The following is a 27,134-nucleotide window of genomic DNA, read 5'->3' as shown; positions in this document are numbered from 1 at the left end:
ACCTACCCCTTCTGGTCACGTATGCATTCTAGATAGAATTCTGTTCCACAGCAATTTAAGGGGTTTACAACCTAACAGGCTGCAAAAGTCTGTGACCTGAAAGGAAAGCAGTTATCTGGTTCTATGATTACCAAATTTGTTACCAAAGCTGACATGCTAAAAACTCCAAAATAAGCTCCCATTATACATCTGATTTCTGAATTACTTATAGCATCTAACTGTAATAAAAAATAAAATCATCTACACTGGCATCCTAGAGAGAGATTTCTCCAAAGATGTTCCTGGTTGTGTATACTAGAGAATGGATGAAATACTCTCCTCCTTCATTCACTGTGGAACAGAAACTCAAACATAAGCCATTTTCCCTTGAACTGGTATTTTTCTAATACTAGCAAGAATGTAAATATTGTCTCTATAGATGTTCTACTACACAGTAGTGCCATAGTCAGACCCAGCACAGGGCATTAGACCAAACCTGGCAGGGCTCTGCTATCTTAGGGACATGCTTAATGCAATTAAATGATATTCAAGTGAGCTTCTTTGATACAGCTGTCATGTCAGAGTTAAATCGTTGTTATGTCTTAGAACTTGAGAGTGGACTGGGATATGACCCCAAGAAAAGGCCAGGTTTTTTCCCAAACTGGTGCTGAAAGTTGAACCTCTACCTCACAGGAAAGCAAGTCCCAAGCAATGCTGGCTTGTGGGCATGGACAGCACAAGAACATGAGAGGTTTTGAGGCTTTACAGGAATTACTAGACTAATAGAATCTGACTGGATACATTGTTTAGAGCAGCCAAAAATCTCAGTACAACTCAATACAGGATGAGAATATTTATTTACCTGTAACACCACAGAACTGTGAGTATTGCTGGTGAAAAATCTGGTGGTTCCTGTCTTCGAAGACTGCAGGTGGGCAGAGACGCCCATATCGCTGCTGCCAAGAGACACTTTCATATGAGGATCCTCCTCTTCCACCAGGGATCTAAGGGAATTGGAACAGAGAAACCTCAAGCCCAAAGTCACTTCCATTCAGCGATCTTTTGTGCTAAACCCACAGTCTTCTGGGATGAAATGTAACTGCACAGAGGCTACAGGAAAAAAAAATCAGCAGGCAACAGAATCAGTCCTTAGTGGTTCCCTTCAGCTAATTCAAGAAAGTGAAGGGTTAACAGTCCCTAGAAAGGCATAACTGCTTTTCTGATTTTTCCTTTTCCTTCCATCCCCAGCTCCCTGATTTAGACACTTGAACACTGTTATTTCGACAATCCAGCATTGTAGGATGTTTATAGAGGTTTCATCTAGTTTCCAAAATTAAGCATCTTAGCTTTTCATTGCCAAACTGGTGAAACATTGAAACTCTAACTGTAATATTAAAAAAGAGTATTTTCATTCTTACAGCTTGCATTACCTCACCCATGCATGATTATTCATAATAGAAAATATACATCATGGAGTTTCAAGCTGCAGTTGGAGTTTTTAACCTGCTTTTAAAAACACACAATTAGAACTCCTTCAGGATATGATATTCACTGTTCTGCTACTGTCCAGGCAAACACTTTAATTTTAAGATTTGATTCCACACAATTAGTGTCCAAATCTAGACAGGACAAGCTCATTTTATGTAGAATTGTTAAAGAATTACTGCAGTGTTATTAGCCTACCATTTTAATCTTCAGATATAAATTAGGTTACATCTGAGAGCCTAACTAGGCTAACCTGTAACTATTATACAATGGTAATAAAATTCTTCTACAGAAATATTAACAACAAGTAGTTTCAGTAATTTCTGTGATTTAATGTTCTATCTATGAGCCTGTATAGAGGTCTAATGAATATGTACACAATTTTAATTAGCAAACATAAGCTATTAATCCAGAGAAGAAGCCATCTCTTTTTAATCAAGTATTTCCATATCTCAAAAAAGATTTCTAGCTGTTTGACATACTTGCTGCAAATTTCAGATACAGAAAGTTTTCCAAATTTTAAACATGCAAGTTAAAACATTGGCCTTCAAACTAGTTTCAGAAATTACTTTAAGTAACAAGAACGTGCTTAAATCCCCCTCCTTTTCCCCAGTTTTTATTATGATCACTATGTAAGGACAAATTTGGAATTTGTGGAAGAAAAATAATTTCCTTTTTTAAAAAACATTTACCCCCACCTTCTTCAGGTACAAAGACCACGTAGAGCACTTTCTGAAACTCACAAATTACCCTCATAGCATTGATGTGCCTTGTTCAAAGCCATGAGTACAAAAGGTCAGCTACAAAAACATATTCAAAACAAATTCACCATTCAACAGAGTACATGGGTTTGAAACAGTGAGATTTTATGCACACAGACATAACATTGTAGGAACAAGGGTACATCTGAACAGCTGTGACTTCTAATGTACTCAGCTGAATAAACTAATGTGGATGAAGTGCAGCATGCAAGATCCGTGCTATTTTTGAAACACAATTATCTCTATTTTATAAAACAAATCCAGAGTCATTTAACAAAGTTTGCAGGGTATGTCTTAGCAAAGGGCTCTCCAGACTATCTCTGCATCCAACAAACACAGCTATGCAACAGAGCAGCAAGCAGTTGCTGGCTCACGACCCAAAATATTTTTGTTCACTCGGTTCTAGGGTGTTTTGGGTTTGGTGAGTTCTGTTTATTTCAGTTTTCATACAATTGCATGGAGGCAAGAGTCTTACATAATTTTAAAGGACATCCAGTCTCTAAATTTGTACATGACTTCCTGAGAAGAAATACAAAATAATGTGGGGAGACTTGCAAGCGTGGGCGTGAAGAACAACAGATTCAACAAGCATGAATCTGACTCTTTGCTCTTGAAGCATCTTCCCAAAATGTCAGATCAGATAGATGTTACATGAAGGAGTATTTAAAATACTTTCTCTGAACTCGGAAGAAAATAGAAAGCGAACACATCATTTAAAATCATTATGGAAAGAAACAGACAAGTAAACCAACCTCCTTGGCTGTTTGGAGTGGGCTTTTTACCATGTTTGCCACATCACTGCTTGACTTCCTGACAGACAGCATAATTCATAAGTTTTACAAATGAAGGCAAAGACCTTGAGCATGATTCATTTATTCCAAGGACGGCTGGGATAATGGAAGCATTTTTCTGAACATGACACACAACTTCCCATAGCTCTGTTCTCTACAGGTTATCCTCTATAGAATACAATGCCTTGTTAAAACTGCACAGTCAACAGAGAGGATATAATAAATATTAAAATACTTGCAATACCTAAAAGTAGACATTTGACATGCCTGGTGTGGCTATAAGCAGTTCTCTACCTAATTTTCAATATATAATGAGCACTTGTCTATCACACACATAAGCTCAGCAGCTCACCACCTGAAGCTCTTCTGCAGAAAAGATTTTCACTATTTCTCTTCCACATTTGCTGTTATGTGGAAACCACAAATGTGTTATGGACAGAAACTTGCACATGTGAATGAAGCATTAAAAACTGCAAATTCCACACTAGAAAAATTCACCAGAGTATAACTTCTACAATTCTAGTCCTAAACATTAACTTGGCTGATTCCATGTGAATAAAGACAAGTAGATTATATTAATCCTATATGGGGTTTGGCTTATATATAAACAACAATGACCAAAAAAAAAAAAAAAAGTGATGTGGGTTTTTTGTTTCTTTGTTGGGACTTGGGGATTTTTGTTTGATTTGTTGTTGTTAAATACACCACTACTGCTTAGCAGTTCTGGAGGGCTGAACACCCTCTCCCTTCTGCAGCAAGTGACATTCAGGAGCTGGGTTTGGCAGAAGTTCCAAAGCAAGTCAGCAATAACACCTGGCAATAAGGCACTGATCCCCTGAATTCCAGCCCTGTGACATTCAGCAAGAGGGAAAGAGCACTCCCAGAGTGACCACAAATTCTGCCTTTGTCACTGGCTGGGTAGCAGCTCAGCATTTATCTTCACACACCACCAAAAACCTGTCTTTGTAAGACAAAGTGAAACTACAACAGTGCTTAAGCTCTGTGTTAATTGCAATACACAAAAAGCAAAACCCAAGCATTGCATCACATACCCTGAAACAAAATCTTAAAGTGTTCAGAATGCAGCTTCTGTTGCAGGGGCTGTAACATGAAGATTCAGAAATAACTTTGCCATTCACACCCAGAACAGATGGGAATTGAGCTGAATGTCCAACTGACTTCCCAACAAAACCACAGTAAGTACATCTGTCTTGTTTGGACACTTACCAAAGGCATTATTTACATTTATTAACATAGGTCTACTAAACACTATCATTAACTCAATAGTAATGAAGGTAAACATATTGATTTTTTTTTTTTACTTTAAGTACAGTATATCACAATTAAGCATACTACCAAAGGAGAAAGTTAATTCACTTTCTAATTAATTCTATTGTTCTGATCAATAGAAATCATTAAATAAGAAGTACAGCAGTACCATTTTTAACCAGAGTTTTACAAAGTTAGGAAACAAAAGAAGCTAAAACTTCAGTAGCATGTAGTGAGAATTCACAACAAGCTGCTCTAAATGTGGATGTTAAAATCACCTTCAAGACACACACTTGGTCTGGAGAGGGTTGAACATTACAGTAGTTAGCCAAGAGAATGCTGGAGTTGAATGTGAAATGAATATTAACACTGCAAGAGGAAGGCACAGGAGCTGCCTGACTTTCTGCAACCTCTGGGAAGCAGTGTTTTGCAGCTCAGAGAAAGGTGCCAGAGGTTAATTAGTTGCTATCACAAAGTAGGTTGAATCAGAATTTTCTTACCAACCACATGTTGATACTTTCAAGTACAGCACAGTTTTTTCCTAGAGGCTACAAGCAAATGTGCTTTTCTCATGACTCCAAGTTAATCCTCTGAGTACTTCCCACTGATATTTTTGAAGTGATGAAATACAGTGTTCATTATATGGATATTAACATGCTTTAACTTTCCAGCAAATACTGACATTTCACTGGCTGGAGTTACAACCTGATTCACAGAGGCAAATTGCTTTCCAAACCACTTAGCAAGTATTAACCTGTTAAAACAGTTCAGAGGCATCCAGGTGATGATGATAAGCAAAGATTCTTGAAAATTGTGACAAATTTTATTCTCAACTAGAATATTCAAATCATGCCCTTGCCATTTTGTAGAGCTTAGTGGCACAAATGAAATAAACCAATATTCTGACATTTTCTTCAGAAGTAGTCAAGTTTATTCTGATGCAACAGGAACAAGGCAACTAAGAATATTATTAAGGATTTTTTCATTTGCATCAGTAATCCATTCATCTATTTCTCAAACTATTGTAGAAACTCATTGAAAACAAAGTAAGGAGATCAGCCTACAGCTACAGATATTTTAGAGTGCATGTTCTCCAATTTATTTAAAACCCAGTCTTTACATAACTCATTAAAAGCTTTGCCAAAGCCAGATCAGCCAGAGAGTGAGTTCTTAATTTGGTGAAGCTCAATAGCTCATTTTTGAAAGGACTATAACCTTATTTTCTCTGTCAAATTACTGTTAAATGAACCATGACCACAAGTGTTCTGGTCACTGGTAAAATGGCTTCTGGCGCAATCACCCCTGGCATGTGCCAGGACTCTGGTATTTATCAGGTAACAAGACAGATTTCAGTTTCAGGTTAATCTTATTGCAAGCCAAATCTTTATGATTTTATGACCTATCAAAAAAGAAAACCAAAAAACCCTGGTACATCCCAGGGCTATCCTATCCATGCACCTATGCATGTAATTCGCTAATGAACCTATTAATTAAACAGCCTAAAATACAAGTAATTTTTTACTTTGTATGCATAATCTGCTAAAGAGTATTTAAGTAAGCTTAGTCTCCAAAAAAAACCAAAAATTATTGTCTGTATTGCTGTCTTCCCATTATGAACAGATGTTCCAACTTCCTGAGTAATGAATTTAGGAATTCCCCAACAAAGTACCTGGCCACCTTGGAGCTCAGTAAGCAGAACTGATGGGGCAGCATTGTATTAAAGAAAAACTCATCATGTTTTTTAAGAAATTCAAATATTAACATAATGTAGATGAAAAAATTATGCAATCATGGTATTTCACATTTCCATCCCATATCTTCCACTCATACAATTTCAAGAGATCCTTTATTCAGGCAAAGAAGCTACTTTTATACTTGTCCTCCCCTAAAATAACCTCTCTTCCTTTTATTACTACTTTTTATCAAGAATTTCTAATTTAATTCTTTTATGGTATCAGCAACCCAGTAAAGCTAACCAGCTTTTATCAACTGCTAATGATTTCTTATTACAAAAAAGTTTCTATAGGAAATGCAAGTTCACATTTTAAAACACGTACATGATTCCAGCTAGGAGAGAAAAGGAAGAGAAAAGATCATTTTTGTGCCAATGGGTTGACATAGCAAGTTAACTCCTCTCCACAGACCAAGGAGCAGGTTCAAACTTTGGGGCACACGGGAACTGACACTGCTGCTGCTCAAGAGCCAAATGGAGCACGAACACAAGAACAACACTGGAAGGCAGGACCTAAATTGCTTTGCATGGATCACCTCTGTGACACACACAGTGCATTGGGAGTGGCAATCATGCCTTTTTTCCCTTTATCACTATGACCACTTGTCCTACACTACTGGCTTCAGATGTCACCGTTTTTACTGGACAGTTTAAAGACCAAATTTTTATTAGATGAACTTGAGGCTGCTGCTGAAACTAAAACCACCTGTATTTGTCAGGCTACCGACTTTCTTTAAAATGCTGTTTAATTAGGTTCACTTGAAAGGGGCCACCACAACCAGAAGTTTACAGACCTTCTGCCTCAAGTGAATTATCATTGCACTGTAACTTCTGTGAATGCAATCTCCTAAAACAGTTAATGGCAACTAGTGCCAAATACTGCTCACTTTGGACAATGCTCTGATGTTTATGTTTTAATATTTCACTTTTTACACCTGATCTTTTTCATATATTAGATGGACAGCAGTAACAGCTGAACATTTAAAAATATTTGCTTAGTAACTTCATACTGAGCTCTTTTAAACAAGTCTCCACTCCAGGAGAAAGGCACAAAGTAAAAACTTACTGTTTCTTAAATAAAAAAGCAAATAGATGTCCCATTTTCCACCTTTCCTCTAAAGTGAGGGTGTCTGTAAAAGAGAACATAAAAACAGGCTCTATACAATAGACCAAAGCAGTCAGAATTGGGTTTTTACTTTGACAAAGCTCTGGCCAAGGGAAGTAGGAGATGAGGATATAGGACTTGCAAACCCCCAAACCCAGCAGAAAGGACAGAGGTCGTTTGTGGGCACACACTGATGGGCAGAGGCAGGCAGTGCTCAGCTTTTCCTGCTGTTCTGACACACTCACAGCACAAGATGCTCACTGCAGTGACCAGCGGAAGAAGGTGAAGGCAAAGTCAGTACAGGAGCAGCAGAGCCTGAGTAGCTCTGCCAGCACAGTGAAGGAGAACAACGACCACAACCTCACTTGAAGGACAGGGACAATGACATGTGCTTAACCACAGCCAGGCTCCAGGTGAAGCTATTTCTAGAAGCAAAGTTTTGGAGACTAGTACTTAAATGTCAAGCCTTAACCTTTTCTTTCTTTTTTTTTTTTTTAAGTACAGTCAAGTCTTTTTGGACTTCAACATACAATCACAATATTGTGTCCAAGCACACAAGGCCACATCAACAGAAAGTATGAGAGCTACTACTCAGATGATTGAAGACATTGTCACTGTTCCCAGCACTGGTGGATCTCAATAGCAAGTAGGAGAACACAGAAACAAAGAAACTCCCAACATCACTTAAACCTTCTTTTATCACTTTCTAGTAAGGCCACACTGTGACCAATGCCAGCAGATCAGTTGCCATAAAGCCAGCAGAAGAGGACTGAGCAACTGCTTAGGTGTGATTTCCCAAGAATATGCACAGAGAAAATATTTTCTTCAAAACTCCTTCTTAAGCAACCAAACAATCACAGGTCTCAAGCTGTTTGCAGCATAATTACAGCCCGCTGGTTAATTCAAATTTGTTTTCCACAGAAACAAAGCAATATTTGGCTCAGTCACTGCTATAAAGCTTTTGTTCCCAACAGCATTTAATCTCTCTGGGAGCCTTAGCATCACATCCACATTTATCTGTTTGACAAAGGGTTTGCATTCATTGAGCCATTCGTAGCTTAAATCTGCAGACTTGCATTGTTTAATGATGCTAAATTAGAAGCAGTTCACTAATGACTTTTTGCCAAAGTTGGTGTTTGTCTGTTGATTCCTGCTATTAGAAACAGAAAAGGCAAGGAAATTCACATTTTGTGGCTTTTCTACACAAGGAGAACTATTTTATTCCCTTAATGTTGAAAAAGGTAAAATAGAAGAGTTAGAGGTTTCACAGTTGAGGCTGGACTAACACAGCATGTATTTTCTGCTCTTTATGTTTGGTCTTAAGTGATCAAGAGTTAAACAAGAATTTTGACTAGGCAGCTTAATACTTCCTGTGTATTACAAAACACAAAAACCATTCTGCATGCACCAGCAGATTACAGTTATACCTCATGTGTTCTTAGTTTCCACACACAGAAATTAGTAAATTAATAGAATGGCTCCTTAGAGACAAATTTAAGTCTAAGGAGGCACCTGCACTTTCAATATTTGGTCACAGAACACACATCCCACTGTATTCCTGTAACCAAATTAGGAACTACTCCTCTCAAGAGTGTTAGAGTTTTTTCCCCTATATACTGGCCAGAATTATTCTGATACCTTAAAAGTCAGTAAGATTCTGACTTTAGGGTTTGGGTCCTTATCTACCATTCCTCTTGCTCTGTCACTTCTCACAGATGTTTCAGCATTCTTTTATTGCAGTCTACCAAAGAGGATGTAGAGGGGCATTAATTACTTTCAATTGTAAAATATTTTTCCCCTATGTGATAAAGTATTTAGATCTATGCATGCCAGATAAGAGGGGCACGTGACTTGTTCATCCCATGAAAAAACCACAATCTTTGTCACTGCTGGACAGCAGCAACATAGATGCACAATTCCACTTCAGTGTGATAGTTACACATTATTACATTACAATTCCCATTATTACCATTTAGAACAAGCAACTACTATTTTAAAACCCAAATATTCACCAAGCACTTTTTGAAAATCCATAGGTAGCCCCATCCAAATGTCAAGAGAAAATACCACTTAACACTAGAAAAGTCAATGAGTAGAATGTGACTGGAGAACAAGATTTTTTCATCTTACAAAGAAATAATGACAAAAATAACAAACGGGCAGAACTGTCATGCTGGCAGAACAGGCTAACATATTCTAGATAATTCAATAAAGATGCTTTACCATGTCACAACACAATGTCAATATTGCAACATCCTGCTGCATGAGGAGAAGTGTGCAATTTTGGGGACCTGTAGGCCACATCGTCCCCTATAAAGTCTCCCCCAAAAAAACCAGTAGCCCCTGGAGACTTCATGATAAACAAGTTGGAAGTTTTTTCTCATTTTTTCTCAGTTAATTACAGCAATGAAATTTGCTGTATGAATGAAATTTCAAACTTAGAATTATCCCTTGAAATACCTATTATATAAAGAGCAGAAGAAATACCAACAGGCACAAAGGAGAATTCTATACACAAAATTTCTAGGATTAAAAGCAGTCTCCTATTAGTTTGATGCAATCCCCTTCTACTCCCCATTCATCCAATTCATCTTTTTGCGCGCATTGTCAGATCAGTTTAAAACATATTTGAGGTGAGCAGCATATTGACTTCCAACATGTTGAAGTTTGAAATATCTAGGAAGCAATGTCATAAAATGGAAATGTTGCCAAAGACGGGAGCGGGTGAATATCGTGTAGTCTGTCAGTTGCTCAGGAGCCCAACAAAAGGGTTCATTTCCTAAAAATGACCATTGAAGGCAGCAGACACACATAGGGTGGTCTCACCAAAGAGAACCAATACAGGTGGTCTGAAGAATTACACACACACACCTTTTCCCATTTAAATATATATCACTGTATAGGATAAATTCAAAGGGCTCATTGTAGAGCAAAGCAGATAGTTGAAGAAGACACAAAAGCATCAACCTGTAAAACCAATATAAGCAGCTAAAACTAATGCTGCTTACTCCAGAGGATTAAGAATTTATTCTACCTTTCTGCAAAGGTAGATTTCCTTTACAGCAAAGCATTTCCTATCAGACAAATTTCATAGCCACACGACTCAGGACAGACTGTGTAGTAAACCCTTTGATAACAATACATTTGGAATACTACATCTGTTTATTTCTCCTAATATTAGTCAGTTATGTATGAAAACACATGCAAAGGATAGTTTCCATTTAATACTATTCCATGTGAAAGGATAGAAAGCACTAAGATTACAAGTGGATTATTCTGAAATAAGAATTCTTTGATATTACTTATCTTTAAAATTGGCATGCAGGTGACTAAAACCACTTAACCGAATATTTAACTTTCTAAAAACCAGCTAAGAATATTCTTGCATGACATAACCTTAACAGAACAATCCTCTGTAAAGTGTTTTTGGAAATAGTGCTTTTGCATTATTGAATTCTTTGTAGATGTTCATCATAGCACTTTAATCTCCTGAGTTTCCAAAAATATCTCTTCCATTTGTATTAATGGAAGATGTGCACAATTTAAAAAAAAATTACATTACTGGTGTGAATAAGAAAGAATTCCCTTAGTCCTTAATGCATGAGATGCCATGCACCAGGAACAATAAGTGGGACCCACGTTCCTTTATGCCTCAAAGCTGTTAAATATAATTCAGGACTGCTCCTCACCCTCACTGTAGTAGTGATTTAATTCTTAACCTCTGCTTATGTCAGTCACTGTTGCCTTTTTGTTTTTAAACATTTGGCAATCATGTTAAATAACAGCCAGGATGCCACAAGACATCACTTTTTCAAGTGTTATTCACTGTCTGTGCTATTCACTTTCTCCTTTCCTCTTATTCCCTTGCTGAAACTGTCCACCTAATATATGAAGTCACATAGGTCTCTCTCCACATAGTCAACACAACCACAAATATGAATATGATTTGACTAGTGGTGCATAAACTTGCTGTAACAGCTTTCACAATGTTTGACAAACAGCATCTATATTCTAAACCCCAGCAAAATAAGTGCCACAAAAGAAAATGCAGCCTGACAAAGGCGTGTGCACGCATCCACAGCTGCATTCCTAACTCATGCACTCAGCCAGCTGCACTACACCTACAGATACTGTCACATGCCAGTCTTCCAAGTCTAACAAAGCCTAATTTTTCCTAAGACATGTCACTGGATCTCTCCAGCTTGGGGGAAAGTTCAAGGTATTCTGGATCAGTTTCAGCAGCAGTCAGGGAATGTGAAGAGTTACCTCTTTGCAGTCAGGATGTCCTGAAAATATCCCTCATAAATAACTGGTGGTAGAGAAATCCACCAGCCAAGAGGCAGCAAGTCCCTGCTGCTCCTTCCCATTGCCAGGAAAGGGGTACCAGCTCCTACAAACCAAGCAGACTTCCCAGAGACAGAACCACATCCTCACCCACAAATTGATCACACCTCAGCTTCTGCAGGACCTTCATGTCAGGTACTGCCCAGCCACAAGTTCCCCACAGCACAGAACTCTGCGAGACGAGCTCCTCACACTCATCTTCCCCCATCAGCAACCGCCACAAACTTCCCAAGCAGAGACTGAGCTAAGCCTGCACAGCTGCAGGACAGTCAACATTTTGCAGTGGCACTTCGTACACAGGTAGTTCATCCACGAAGCCAAACCTGCTCACAACCACCAGTCTCAGCATTTTGAGACAGGGAAACCAAGGCAGAGTTCAGCTATCGGGTACACAGACCAAAGAAACTCTAATAAAATCTACGCATCCTGATCATCAGTTCAATCTCCAGATATGTCACTTGTAAATCATAAGCAGGATGAAACTTTTAAGGCTAAGGTCAACTTTATTAGAGGAACCTGAAAAACTGGAACTTCATTTTAAATACAAGGAAAAAAAAAATCGAACAAAACACTTTTAAGACCTTCCTACTTTGCATTCCAAACTACACTAAACCCCTTATTTTGTAAGATTTAGATGTCAAGTATCAAAGGGATTAAAAGCTCAATCATACCTTTGTATACCCTAGATCCAAAATATGAATAAAGTATTCATCTGTGAATTCTACAGTTTTATGGCCATTTATTTTGCATCAATACATGTTCCATTTCACACACCACTTATTCCTCAACCCTTTACTCAAAGCATAAGCTCTTAGCCAGTGTGCAGAGTACTACTTACAACAGAAGTTATAAATATGAATATGAAGAACAGATTATATAAAACAGTATCAAATTACTGTTATCTCTACAATGAAAGTAATTAATCTGATCACCTACTTTACTGGCCAAACCAAATTACAAGAGATTTTTTCATTAGTTGATTTATTTTGCCTAATCAAATAGGTGCCATTTTGTAATGTTTCTCATTCTTTATAACAAAATATATGAATAATTTTAGCGTTAGATATACAAGTCCTCCTAATGCCAGGTCTGTGTGCCAATAAAGAAATGTCTCCATAAACATTGAGATACATTGACTCATTATCAAGAGATGATTAAGGCTGCTGATCACATATTTCTCATGCTCTAGATAAACTCAGCATCATATAGTTTAAACATGATCACTAAACCGGCTCATACTTTCAACACACTGAGATAATCAGCCACACGATCCCCATCACAAAGGCTGGAGCAGTCTCAGGGCTAAGATTAGCACTTTAAAGGCGACACACAAAAGAAATGCTCCCTTTCAGCAGCAGAGACATCAGACTGGGCTAGTTCTGATTTTTCTTGTATTTAAGACCACTACAGTTTAAAAACAACAGCATAAGATAAAACACTAATGACACTGTTTCCCTGAAACAGGTTCAAATGTCTCACAACTCTTACCATCTTGATACTTTTCTTACATTTAAGTCATTTTTTTTAACAACTCAGAATAGGAATTTATAGGAAACAGCTTCCCTTTTGGTAGCCTGAAGTATATTTGATGCTTCCCATAAAAATTCTGAAGCACATCCACACCTTGTCAAAGAGGAATTAATCTCAAAAGCGAGTGTGCCCAGCAGAGGTTTTGTACAGGCAGGTTTGTTCCCCACCTTTCTGCCCGAGAACAATAGTGACCCTGCACATGGCGCTGGATCCCTTCAGCCCCACCATAACAATGCCACGCTCAGCAACAATTAAAAAAAGACATTTAGAGGACCTGTGCACCTCTCTCTTACAGCATGTACCTACTGTAGCTAAAGCAAAAGCCTATCTGTAAGCAGACAATACAAGCTTAAAAGTACTAATATTGTAGGGATTAGGCTGGAATTCTATTGGAAAGTAGTAGCCTTTACAGCAATTTCCAGATAGAAGAGTCACCTATACTGCTACCTGTGCATTTTGAAGCAACTCTTCCTCCTTCTGGAAGAGTTGCTTCCTTAAATAAAGGTAGAAGGAATTCAGTATCCTGAGCTTACTAGTTTTATTTCAGAGAAAGAAAAAAAAGCCACCTGTATATGCCAACACAGAACTCACAGCAACAAAAGGTGAACAAAAGCTGCATCAGGATTTGGCAAGACAAAGGCACATTGTGAAGCTACTTTACACTGACAGCCTGTATAACTACGTAAGTATTCAGATATGAATGATTCAAATTTATGTTATAAGCTTTTATTGCAACTTTTTATGAAGACATTCAATTTGTATTAAGGCTAAGACTTTAAAGAATAAAACAAGACCAAAGCAGGATGATTTCACCTCTACAAGAACTCACACGAACAAAAGTGCAATACAATACAGCAGGTGATTTCAAGCTCAATTTCCAAATGAAATAGTCAGGAGAAGGAAACGTTCACAAATACACTATATAGAAAGCCTGCCAGCCTCAAAGCTTAACTTGTCATTTCAAGATCGGCTCTACAAATTAACACCACCACAAACTTTTCAAATGAACATACACAGTATCATTATGAATAGGGCTTAATCTGCACAATTTCTCTACGTTTCAACAAAAAGGGAAAGACTTGACACGACATCCATCATGAAACATCCAGGATAAAATCGGGAGGGGGGTCTACATAGCAAACAAGATAAAATTCGGAGTGCCAATGTCATTTAATATGTATCAGGGTATTTTGCCACAGGGTAGTCTCACAAAAAGAATTCCCACCTTATTATCCTCATTTCTCTCACTTACATGTATGCTGGAGAAAGTGGCGATGACCTGGATGTTTTAAGCACAGGAACTGGGAATTTCCAGATAGCAGGAGAGCTCGTTTTCCATTTCAATGGCATGTTGTCACCACGGTACTACAATAACAGTAAACAGCGTTTCCATAACAGACTACCAACTAGGACTTCCATTCCACACACTACTGACACAGCAGTGGCTGCTGCTAAGAACAAGGAAATGATTCTGCCAATGCCCTTAAACCGATGCTTCCAATCTGTAAAACAGGGCTGTAAGGCATCTCCTTTTAAATCCTGCTGTCCCCTAAAGCAATATGATGATTCTATCCTTCTAACTCAACAATAGTGCCACCTCGTTAGGGAAGCACTGACTGCAGTATATGTTAAGAAAAAAAAGAAAAGACTGCACTCTGCACACCAGCATAATGCAGCTTTATTTAATAAAAGCAGCTAATTTTTAAAGTACTGTTTCTGATGCTATTGTTCTACCTTAACAGGGACACTGCAGCACTCTACTATATTCTCTTCCTATTAACCTCATTTCTGACCAATGGAAGCAGAAAAAAAAAAATGGGTTTCATATGAAAATGAAACAACATACCTACTCAGAATACACTTGTCATCCTCTGAACATTCTTCTTTTGAGCTGCAACAATACAAATGGGATATAAATCTCAGCATAGCCTTAGGCCACGGCTAATAGAGATCAGTGACTAAATTCAGCAGCCTGTTTTCCTCCTGTGCAAGCTCTGACCAAACAATACAAGAATGCCATTATGGAAAAAGCCCATTGCAAAAATCAGTCCTTCTAATCCATAGCTAGGAAGACAAAATAAAGCAGAAATCGCTGCAGGTTTCTGCATGCTCTTCTAATAGCTTCTGGTTCAGGACGCTCTCATTTTCCTATTCTCATTTCCAAGGAGGAAGAGCAAAATCTCATGCATTTTACAACATGATATGGGAACACAAATATCACTCTGTCTTCTGCAGTAGAGAAGCAGAGACTAGCAGGCTGTTAATAGCAGTCTTTGTAGGAACGCTATCAACAATCTAATTCTCAACGCCCCCCAGCAGCTCCCAAATTGCCTCCAGAGCTGACAAAGCAGATGGGGCCACGCCGGTCCCCACCAGGGACCGCTCCGCAGCTCGGGGCTCTGCCTGGTGACCTCCCGGGGCTGACGACAGCGGGGAGCAGGGAAGGCAAGCTATTAAAAAGGGAGTGGGGAATTTAATAGCATCTTATGCAGAAGCAGAGCACGTTTCTAGGGAAGAGAAGGCAGAGATTCTGCTATACTGATTACCTTACAGGAAAAAAATACATCACCTCCAATGTATCGCCACGGCAGACCAAATCAACACTAAGATATTTAGTCTGCAGATTTCAGAATAGTGTCTGTACAGCAGGACAATTTTTCTATTCATCAGGACAGCTTAATCCTCTCATTAAAAAGCCAACACCCTGTCACGCTATTTAGCAATAAAGAATTGAACCAGGAGCTATTTCTATAAATGTCTATAAATTTATTCATTCTAGTGACATTTAACAACACTCTGATAGGGTTCTGTAACAGTGAAACATTTTAAGTTTCACTGTTACAAAATGTTTTTTACAATGTAAATTCAATTTTGGGATGAAATCACTAGGGAATAATTGCTGCTGCTGATTACCATTATTGAAAATAGTTTTGGGCAAGCTGTTACCAAATCCAAAGGGAAGGAATTAAAACAACACAGGACAACCTCACTCAAAACCAGATGCACCCCTTGGACAAACAATTCAGGGCCCCTCTACCACTTCTCTGAAGTTCTAAATTATAAATGAGCAGCATTAACCCAGGCAACAAATTTCTCAGGAACTGGGATGCTGAAGAGACACCACTGTGTATGACAATAGTGTTTATATCTTGTGACTGTTAAGAAACACTAGTCCTGCAAAAATATCTTTGCAGTTTTAGCACAGTCATACTTTTAGCAAAAGAATTCAAGTATTTACATGCCAACAGGCAGGCTTGGCTACACCCTTGGTCAATACTGTGTCCAGTCTCACAAGCACACACAACACCAGACTACTACGTCGTGCCAGCTCTGCACTGAAGGTCTAGAAATCATGTTGAAAGATGTTAGATAGCAGCTATTATAATAATAATAAAAAAATCATTAATTTGCATTCACACACTCAGCTTTGCTTTTGCATTCACTATTATACAGAAAGTGTCTTAAAATACAAAAAGCAAACACAGTTACTCCCTTCCTCACACAGAGTGCAGCCAGAGCAGCCAACTGGTAGCTGCTTGTAAAGCCTCTGCCTCCACTGCTCTACCACCCCCAAGGAGATCTTCACATGTTTTATTTATTAACAGCAGCATGACTAATTTAAAACAAAAGAATGAGGTTAAAGACAATCAATGGACCCCTTTTTCAGAAGTAACTCCTGAAATACTCTTTTGATCAGTAAAATAAAATCCAACTCAAGCCATAAAGTCATTCCCAAGCATTGACTGACATTGAAGTCAATCCAGACAGGCACAGAAATCAGAGTTCCTTCTCACTTTTGATCCCAACAAGATCATTCACCCTAGAGAGCAACATGAGTCCTCAACTACCTGCTCTCCCTTGTGTGCTCCTGGTCCCAATTACTTTTCCACTTACTCTACAAACATAAGTAAAACCTTAGCAGAAAAAACAGTAAACAATTTTTTTAAATTACAGGAATTCCAAGCACTGCCAACCAAATCCCCTCCCAAAGTCCAGCATTAACTACTCCAGCAAACAGTCCATGTACAAAATCCAGAACTGAAGAAAGCAGCAGTGCCAGGTACTCTAAAAATAGGGAAATATTTGTCACTTGCTAAAGAACAGCCATGTGAGAAATGAATCACCTATCCACACATAAGGAGAAAAAAATAAATCAAACCCCATTTTCTTCCTGACAGTCACAGATTGGTTGCATATTCACAAGGAAAATACTATTATAATGTATTTTATGCTTTGCATCAACTATTCCTAAGACGACAGAACATCTCAGTATATAATTCTGATATTTTAATTAAGACTTCAAAATAACATTTTAGCTGCACATTTAAATATATGGGAAAAGTAATCTGATCTCCTGGAGTGTGTTATACCACTGAATAAACATTTTTCTGTTCTCATATTACATAGCTTTGCCACTCATCCTCAAATGAAGGATTCTGAGGGCCAAAAGCAGCATTACACCTCTGTGCAGAATACTCCTTGCTGAGAAAATATTTTCCCAGTGAAGTGCTCTGAAAACATACCAACTTGGCACACAAATTGGAGATGTGCTTTAAATTTAAAACTCCTAAGTGCTGAAAATCCCATGATAACTGCACAGATTAAACATAATTTTGGGACCATTCGAGGGGCTTTTCTGTAATTTTCTCACAAGCATGTTCACATTCAAAATTAAAAGCATCTACTATTTATAGCTTGAAGTCACCTTCTACTTATTATCCAAGTCTGCCACACATCCTTAATTCTGTGTACAAAAGATCAGAAAGTGTTTGGGGTTTAAGCAACTATTTCCATGTTCGCGTTTCCAAAGCTGCACTGAGCACACACAAGTAACTGACAGAGTATCACGAATTCCTGCACGAAACTCAGCCATAAAGGAAAGGAACAGGTGGCATAAGAAGAACAAAAGTAAATAATGCCACCTAAGGCAAGATCCCAAGGTGCCACTTTACAGAGCTGAGACATTAAGAGAGGCCAGAAGCTACTGGCTGGGGATGAACAGCAGCGCAGCTCTGATCCCACAGAGGGAAGACTGAAAAAAGTGCTTGTGATTAGAGAGGAAAGCATTTCCTAACCCTCTCCCTCCATCCCTCCACCTACATCCCGCTTCACTATTGACCAACAAGCAAAATTTGGCCCCAAATGAGAAGAGCAGGCACACACATCACACTCAGCAAGCACATGACCAAATCACACACAGAGTTCCCTTGCCAGGGCACTGATCACAGCATCCTTTCTTCTGAAAGCTCTTCCTGATTTTCAGAGCAGGAACACAGCTGAAACCACGTCCCTTGTGACTCTCTTCCTTTTCTGGGGATATCCTCTTCCCTCCTATCCTCCCTGCTGCTGCCACGTTGTGTCACACACAGCAACTGTCAACACATTGTCCTCTTACAGCCCACTGTGTTCACAGTTCTGGGGCATCTGTACACCCATCTCTGCATTTCCCCTAAGACTTTCCTTCACAGTTGCTCAAAAAGAAGAAAAAGGCACAGGCAGAAAGCTGTACCAAAGCCCAAGCAATATAAAACTGCTCTAGTCTGAAAGTATTTATTCTTAGCCTTTGAATGTTGCCTGAATTTTTGTATGAAAACCAAGCAGAATAAAAGTTAACTTCTAGAAATGTTGCTGGATTTTCATCAGTTTGCACAGATAATGAGTTCAGCCTTTTTCCCTCAGTTCTTAAACTGCTAAAAACAAAACTGAAAAAGATACTTGCTCAGTCAAGTGATTTGCTGTGGTCAAAAAATTGCTGTTCCACTTTAACAGGCTACTTACCTCTCTCCCTTTATTCATCTCTTAGGTGTCAGAGGAACTGAAAGCACAAGGTGAAAAGTAGGGTTATGCTACATCACAACTTTCTCAAGTCTTCCAAACCCTTCCCAGCATGACCTGAAAAGTCTTCTCACTTCCAGAACCTCAGGCTTCTAAAGTTTTCCAGAAAGAAAAACAGCCAAAGCTACTGACAGTGGTATGTACATCTCCCATTTTCAGCTAGAAATGTAGACAACAGAAAGGTCTTAATATTTGTGTCACAATCAATTTCCTACTGATATAGTGTTTATATAAGAGAAGATGCCAGACTCAACAAGAAGAAAAATACCTTAAAGTGGTAGTGGTTAGACCAGTAAACATATTCAAACTTCTGAGATTCTTTTTCCCCCACACCTGTGTTCTTAAAATTCATTGATACAAAAGCATGTTTCCATTTCAAAATGCGCATTTGTTATTTGATAAAATCCCTGCTTTATGAAATTAGCAGCAGCAGAGCTCACCCCAAACTGAAGGCAGAAAATCAGTTTCACATAGGGAGGAATTGCTCTCATCTTTTCTGTGTCTTCAAACCACCAGCCTGCTGAGCTGATGCATCCTACACCACACAAGAGCATTTTGATAGGGAACAAAATAAAGCAGAACCCCCAAAATCCAGCAAAATATTCCCAAAGGCGTGGAGCTCAAATGCAGTAATCATTTCAATATCCAAATCATTTCAGCAATTTCAATATGGCTGCAAAGGCACAATCTAGAAACTGAAGAGGAACAAATAAGGATGTGTAACATTTTTCTATGGGTTCCCAAAAAACTGACTGTGTGATAATTTAATTGGCTTCCTTACTCAGCTCTTTCCACTTCACATGGGTGCTTCTCATGCCTCTACCTCTGGCTTTTCAGTCTATTAAACTGCAGCTGTTCCAATTACTGGAAGAGAATAATTAAAAGATGGTGTTGACAGTACTGCCCTGTATATGAGTCAGTTAATTAATACAATTTCTTTGACCACACATCTCAAAATATTCATACCAAAATTCATATGAAGGGAAAACAAATTTTTGCCTAAGGAGGAATCCAAAGGAAACCACTGCAGTCACATCTGCAGTCCCCTCACAGCAGCACTGAAACATTCCCCAAACACTGAAGTACAGAAGAAGATTGGCAATATGCACCTGGCAATGCTTTTACTGAAATGGCAACTTTTCTAGAAATATCAAAAGTCTTACTAAGAAATCTTACTAAATCTTACAAAAAAACAGTCTTTGAAATATTTTTTTTAATTTCATTAAGAAATTAGCTTTAAAACTGCTGAAGACAGTTCTGACAATTATGCCTTTATTTTGACTTGTTACCTGCTATATTGTCTCAATTTTTTTTTTTTTTTAATAACTGGGGATAAAAAGGCCCTCAGACATCAGATGTAAGTTACAGCAGCTTTTAGAAGCAGTTGTACTGTAGATATCAAGGTGCATGTGAAGGATAATAAATGGATCCATCCATAATCTCACCTCATAAATGGATCAGAGATGCTAACAAAGTAGTTACTATCAAATAAATTTATTTCTTTTAAACTGGGATGCCTGGTCATGGAACAAGGAGCAATCATAAAGAAGTGAGATAAATGGGTTTGCAGCCAACCCCTCCTGCTGTCAAAATGCTGTAAGTAGTGCAGGTCCCTGTCTCTATAGCAATATGTGGAGCCCTTTCTCAAATAGGAAAAAAAATCCCCAAATCTTTAAATATTAAGTTAAGCAGTCATGGCATGTCCTATGTGTTTAACAAGAAGTGCTACAGTTTTCTATCCACTCACTCAGCATTTTTTCCTGTATAAATGAGGAAATTGCTGCAGTAACATTTTAGGATGCATCAATTCAGTGAAAATTATTATACATAAATATACATATGCATACTATATATATGGGATTGTGTATATAGCATGTGTGTACATATATATATACACATACATACACACACTATATATAGACATGCATTATTTCTATATATATTTGACAAATACACATTACCCAGCATCTGACACAGCCACTTCTCCTTCCCTTCCACACACCTCAGATAGGAGAGATTCAAATTCTCACATGATTTTGAGACTACCAAAGTAAGTATATGTTCTTCAACAAACCAAAGATGCTGAGAAAGGATCATGTTGAGAAATTAGTTTCACCATTTCACACATTCTTGAAATGTCCATAACCCTTGTCTTTGCATCATTCATAAATGAAAAAAAAAATTTTTTTTTAGTCCAAGTTTGAAACTTCTGAAATTCTTCAGCAACAAAAAAACTCATGCCATTTCCTATAAGGTCAAAATCCCCTATTTTTAAAACTATTTAAGCAAAATAATTTTGCTCAAATCTTAAGTCAGGTTCCCAAAAACTTGTAGGAAAAGGGAGACTAGAAATGCATAAATTCAGTCCCTGCAGTATTCCCACTTTAAATATTTGGAAGCATTCATTTGTTAAAATATTAAAACCTGTCTCAGGTATATTTGGTAACTATAAAAAGCCTCAGAAATATTTCGAATATTCTGAAGTGCATGCTCCTTACCATGAAAGTGGGTTTTATTTTATGCCACTTATGGATGTCTTGCATTTTCTTGTGTGCATTCTTGAAGAGAGATTTTTCTAAAATTGAGCTAAGATTTGTCAAGATACACTGTTAACTTAATTACAAGACACAGGTTATAATATTAAAAAAAAAAAAAAGCTTTGCTTGGGTAAATTACTGTTATGTAAAATTTATTAGGTAAAATAAGGTCTTGAAACACTTAGTAGGAGGTAAAACCAAAGTGAGCTAATGAAGGTTTCCAATTTTTGATCTAAGTCAATGTACTCTACTGACAGCACACCACTAAGAAGAAATGCTTTTGAATTAGCACCAATTTATTCAGAGAACTTGGCTCATCTTCCCCAGGTGATTATATTTAATAAATCAACACAGAAAACTGAATGCACAGTCACAGCAGCCAGACTGACCCTGCTGAAGATAATTGTCTGAAGCAACAGTTATTTTTGTTAGGTCAAACTGTGAACTACAAAGAATTTATTTCTAAACAACTTCTCCACAGCTGTTATAGTCTGCTGGCTGCTCAATTTATTTTAGTAAAGTATGCCTAAACACATTTACACATCAGACTCAAATGCTGCAAATATATTAAACAATTTAGTAATGGAACAGAAGCCAGGACTGAGCACCAGCCATTAACAACTCCAATATTTCCTGCACCACAGACAGCAAACTGCAAACTACAGGTGTCATGTGTTGGGTAATGTTTTTTTGAAATATTCTTAAAGTGGAAGTTTGTAGGCTTTTTCTTTCATTCTTGCATTATTTATATGGAATCTGTTAGCCCTCTTGCATTCTCTAAATCCTACCATCTTTGTCCACTGGAGTGTGTTTTGGTGGTCCTACAAAAAGTGACCCTGAGGAAAAGAGAAGAAGAGCAGGGAGGAGTGTGGGGAGTCAAGAACAAAGCCTTGATCACTGCTCTTGTGCGATTCTGTAAGAACTCTGTTTCATTAAAAGCCAAAAATATAAACTTTTCCTGAACACAGGAATTCCCACTGCATTATCACCTCTGATGTCTCCACTGTGCACACCCCGGACACCTCTATCCCAAGGCCAGAATCCCTCAGGAAGACTGACAGAGAATAAAATTGAGAAGGTTTCAAGAAAGATGCTGATGCTTCAAGTCCAGATTGTCAGAAATCATTGTGTACAACCTAGGAGCCATAAAAACTGCAGCAGGCATCTTCCAGCATCCCATGGACACTGCACTGCAGCTGGCTGGATTCCTTCAAGGAGCCACAAAAGGTGCAATTATTTAATTACCTGCCTTCAGATACTCTGAAGCATATTAGATACAAATTTTTATTAAATAAGAATTTGATCTTAAAGTTCAGCTTGCCCTCACACACAGGGACATGTGAAAGTCTTAAGCAGCAAAAAGTTCAATTTCAAATTTGTCACTAATGTCAATTGTTTATGGCTAGTGTTAATTTCTCACATTCAGTGAGTGAAAAAATAGTATAATTTCTCTACACTAGAAAAGGAGTTTCTGGACCACAGATCATTTCAAATAAATGCCATGAGAACAGCTGAAATTAGTAGCAAATCCAGAACAGCTAACAGGCAGTGTGGGAAAAAGAGTTTTGTACTAAATTTTCATTGTACAGAGTGTATTCATGACACAGAATTAGCCCCATCCTAGCAGTCATCAACATTTAAAAAACACTTGCAACTTTCAAAATGCATACCTTGCTTACATTTAGATTTTTCCAGAAGACAAAAATACATAATCACAAAACAATTCTTTATATGAACTTGTTGCATTTCTCTAAAATAAACCACTATGTTCTACTTCTAAATCACTAAATGTCAAAACTCCTGTGTAATAATTAAATTATAGACAGAAAATTACAAACTGCTTTCATCTTTAGCAGCTCTGAGAACATAAATTTAAGGAAAATTCCACATTTCCTAGGCAAAGTTTTGAAAAATGCCAGTTAGCTATTTCAAATATATTATGGTGGGCAAACATACAAGCTATTAATTCATTTCCAAAAGCAGATTGAAAGTTTTAAAATACTCACTTAGCAGACTGGAAGAACTCTGCAATTGCAATACCCCTATTTAGTGGCAATCTGGATAATTTAGGATCAAATGAGGACACACTGCTTTGCATAAAATAATTGTACATAGCAAGAAAAGCACAAGCTGATTTTAGAAAGGCCCATGGAAGAATGGCAATCTTACTTGCATTTTTAAAAACTACAAACTATTTAAATAAAATACTTTCAAGTCTTATGATTATAAACCTTTCTTTCATAAAACTTCAGACATCTAACTCCTATTTAAAAATACAATTCAGTGCTTTCACCAATGTCCATGTAGCAGCTTCTACAGGTGATTTTACCAGCACTCCACACCCTCCTGACAGTTCCCTACATCTTTATTGAGAGGTGGCCACATCCCTTCACCTGGCAAAGCCCCCTTCAGAAGCACAGAACAGAAAATAAATCAGTGAAGCTCAGAGGAGGAGAAGACTGCAGAGAGGTGGGTGGGAGGCTCAGCCCAGTGAAAGCCACCACCAGCACAGCTGCACCACTTCATCCCACCCACATCATCTGGTCAGGAAAAAAAGGTCTAAATTCTGCAAATAACTCCAGGCTCCTATGCAAAAGAGTCACATCCTTCTCATCTGTGCTGCTCTAGTGAATCACAGCAGGCTCAGGAGAGATCACATTGGAGAAAAGAAAATTAAAAATCAATAGATGTGCATGGTGTAGAGGTCCTTGGGGTGAAATAGCGTTGCACAGCTGTGATGCATGAAGACACAGTGCAAGAGTCAGCTAAACCAAGAAATATCTGTATTTCAGCACCTTCTGCAGCTGCAGTAGTGTACTTTTCTACAGCTGAAGATATCTTTTTGAAGCATACGTAGAGAACACCAAGCAACCATGATAACTTTGAGCTGGGACAAGCCCTTCACTGAAATAATTCTAAGTAAAGCAGTTGTAATTCAGGGCTTTGTCTGCCAGAGGGAGCTGAAGGAAAGTGAAAAAAATCCCATGCATCTCATTCCTCCAAAAGTTTCAGGGTTATCCTACATGTTACAATTAATATTCTAACAAAAAGGGGGGTTAATGTAAAATCCACCCCAGCTGTGTCTAGCACAGGGCACCCCTGCACTGACACCCCACTACCAAAACCCTGCCCAGTGCCCTCGCTCTAGGAGTGAGTCTCTCTACACTGAATGGAAACAATACCTCCATTTAAAGTGTATTTAACTACTTTTTGATCAACACCATAGTGGAGATGACTGCTCCAGAGACAGACTAATAAGGAAAGCATCAAATGAGATGGTAATTAACACCTTCTTACACCAGCTTGTCAATAAATGCAGGGCAGCACTGCACAAAGACCAAGCTTCCAGTTAGAACAAGACACATATTATCTGAAAAGAAGATTGTCATAAAAAGGCTCATTGGTCTTTTTTGCACACTCTTTTCACTACACCTAATGGTGGTACACCTAAAAATCTGCCTGTGGTTAGAGATGCTACCACTCAAAACTATCATTTATATATTACCATACCAATAACTTATTTCTTTATAGCACTTGCTAAAGAGCTTAAAAGAAACAGGAATTGGTCTCATTTTGCAAATTGATGAAGCAAGCTAGTCAAACAATGTGTTCATGGGAAACTGGGATTCTGTAAAACAGCTCAGGGAAGAATTTCATTGCACACATACTGGATAACCCCTTTCTTCCCCCTGCATTTTCAGGGAAACTACTTCCACCTTCAAAAACTTTACCTATAAAAACCTGCACACAAGGGTTTTGCAGTTTGGAAAAAAAAAAGGCAGGTAGGTATACCTTTAAATAACTCTTTTAAATGCTAAGGTCTAAACTGATCCAGCTACCCTTAGATTTCACCAACAGCTTTAAAATCAGCCCAGTAGCATCTTGTGCATTTCTTGCAATCAGAATGCTTTTAGGAAAACCAGTTGTGCCACCTTCTGGTATTCACAAGAACTACACAACAAGACAAATATTTTAATACATTCCCATTTAAAATGGGAAAAAACCCCAGTACAAACAGAAAACTCACTTTATCTATGAAAACAATAAAAAATACTACTTTTTTTAAGCTTTGGTTGATCTGTGCAACATCATAGCCAGGACTAGCTAGACTGGACTAGTTTGTACCCAGCCTTGAAGTCCTAAGGCCGTAATGCCCAGGAGATGGATTGGACGGTCCTTAGGGGGTCACTTCCAACTGAGGATATTCTATGACGCCTACTGACAAACACAGCACTCTTCCCACACATTACACATGGTCTGAGGCAGGAGTTATTCTGCTCCTTGCCCCATCTTACCAGCTGCAGCAAAGAACCGGGAAAGGCAGAGCGTGAAAAGGATGAGAAAACTTGTGGAATGACTTCTGTACAAGAATTGAATTTCAGATTTGACTTGACAGCACAGAAAGCAGAGAGGAAAGAAGAAATACACTCAGAGTACATAGTGCCGCAAAAAGCATGGTAAATGTGGGGTCCTTATCCACCAGCTCTCCAACACAGTAAAGAGAAAGCTTTACATGAAACTAGCAGATGTTTGGTGAAAAAAAAAATGAAACAGAGGAAATGTCTTCAAGTAACATGCTGCAGCTATCCCACCAGGAGCAGCTCTTCAATAATTGTTTATTACAACACAGATTCACAGAAGCAAAGTGAGAAAAACAGTTTAAACCAGAAGTGGTTGTACCCAGTGCCCCGTAGGTGACTCCAGGACACACACACAAGGCCAGCAATCAAACTTCTCCCCCTTATCTCCCACTACCAAGGCATCCCTAATACTGCAGTGGGGCACACACATGGTTATGTAAAAACAACTATAAATGCCCTTCCTCCTGTATTATACCTGGATCTATGCAATTAACCCTGTACTGATGAAAACACAAGGAAAGAAGAGTTTAAGCTATGACTTCAAGACATTTTTGATAATTTCCAATCTATGCCTTCAATATAAAATTGTTTCTAGATGTCAAACTCCCACCAACAGGTTCTGAAGCAGAAAAGGCTTCAGTGAAGGAAGAATGAAGGCACAGAATTAGGTATGAAATAACATTAACAGATAAAGCGAATAACTGACTCCAAAGTGTGTCAACTGCTACCTCACAACCCCTCCCAAGACAAACATTCAGTGAACCTCCAATCTTAGACAATCTCTGACACAGAAAGTAGGTATTTCTGACTGTAATTTTCCACTGTAACTTTGAACTACAAAGTTTATATGAATTTAAAATAGAATTTGGAAGTTTGGTGTGGGAATCAAACACAAGACCATGCTCAGTCACTAATGTACAAACAGCAGAAACAAGGTAAGACAGCTGAAACACAAAGACATCTATTTGCATGCCCACTAACTCATCACACCTTCCACAAACCTCTGCATATCCTTTCAGCCATGTTTACTCAGCTCTCTGCAGTATGTGTCCCATGGTATAATCATTTTCTGGATCTCTAAACAAAGCAAAACTCACATTAATCAAAGCTTTGCTTTGACATGTTCTTCCAAGTGCAGGATATTTTATTCATTCTGAAGTTTGGCAGTTTCATTTTCTGGAAATGCTGAAATTACAATTTTGCCCACACAAGACAGAATGATAATATGCAGGAGGCTATACAACACCATGAGAAATACAAAACATGATTTTCATCATAAACAACACCATAAATCATGCTGTAAATAATATCTTACTTGCCTGAAAGATTTTACAAGAACCTCTGAAATAGCTAATATAACAGCGAAGTTGCCCAATAACACTTCAGGAGAATCATGAGAGTAACT

General features: G+C 38.1%; 1 protein-coding gene across 2 annotated transcripts in view; it reads right to left on the bottom strand.

Annotated features, from left to right (window-relative positions):
- Positions 1-27,134, bottom strand: part of KLHL13 (kelch like family member 13) — a 75,446-nt gene that overhangs the window by 17,759 nt on the left and 30,553 nt on the right. For both annotated transcript variants that reach the window (XM_084212738.1, XM_084212739.1), the window contains one exon: positions 842-983. In XM_084212738.1, the coding sequence (XP_084068864.1) occupies positions 842-983 (142 nt within the window). The remainder of the gene's footprint in view (positions 1-841; positions 984-27,134) is intronic.

The sequence above is a fragment of the Fringilla coelebs genome, assembly GCF_963513975.1.
Source record: "Fringilla coelebs genome assembly, chromosome: 11".
NCBI classification, from domain to species: Eukaryota; Metazoa; Chordata; class Aves; order Passeriformes; family Fringillidae; genus Fringilla; species Fringilla coelebs.
Note: the sequence above shows the minus strand (reverse complement) of the source record. Positions and strands in the feature narration are given on the sequence as shown.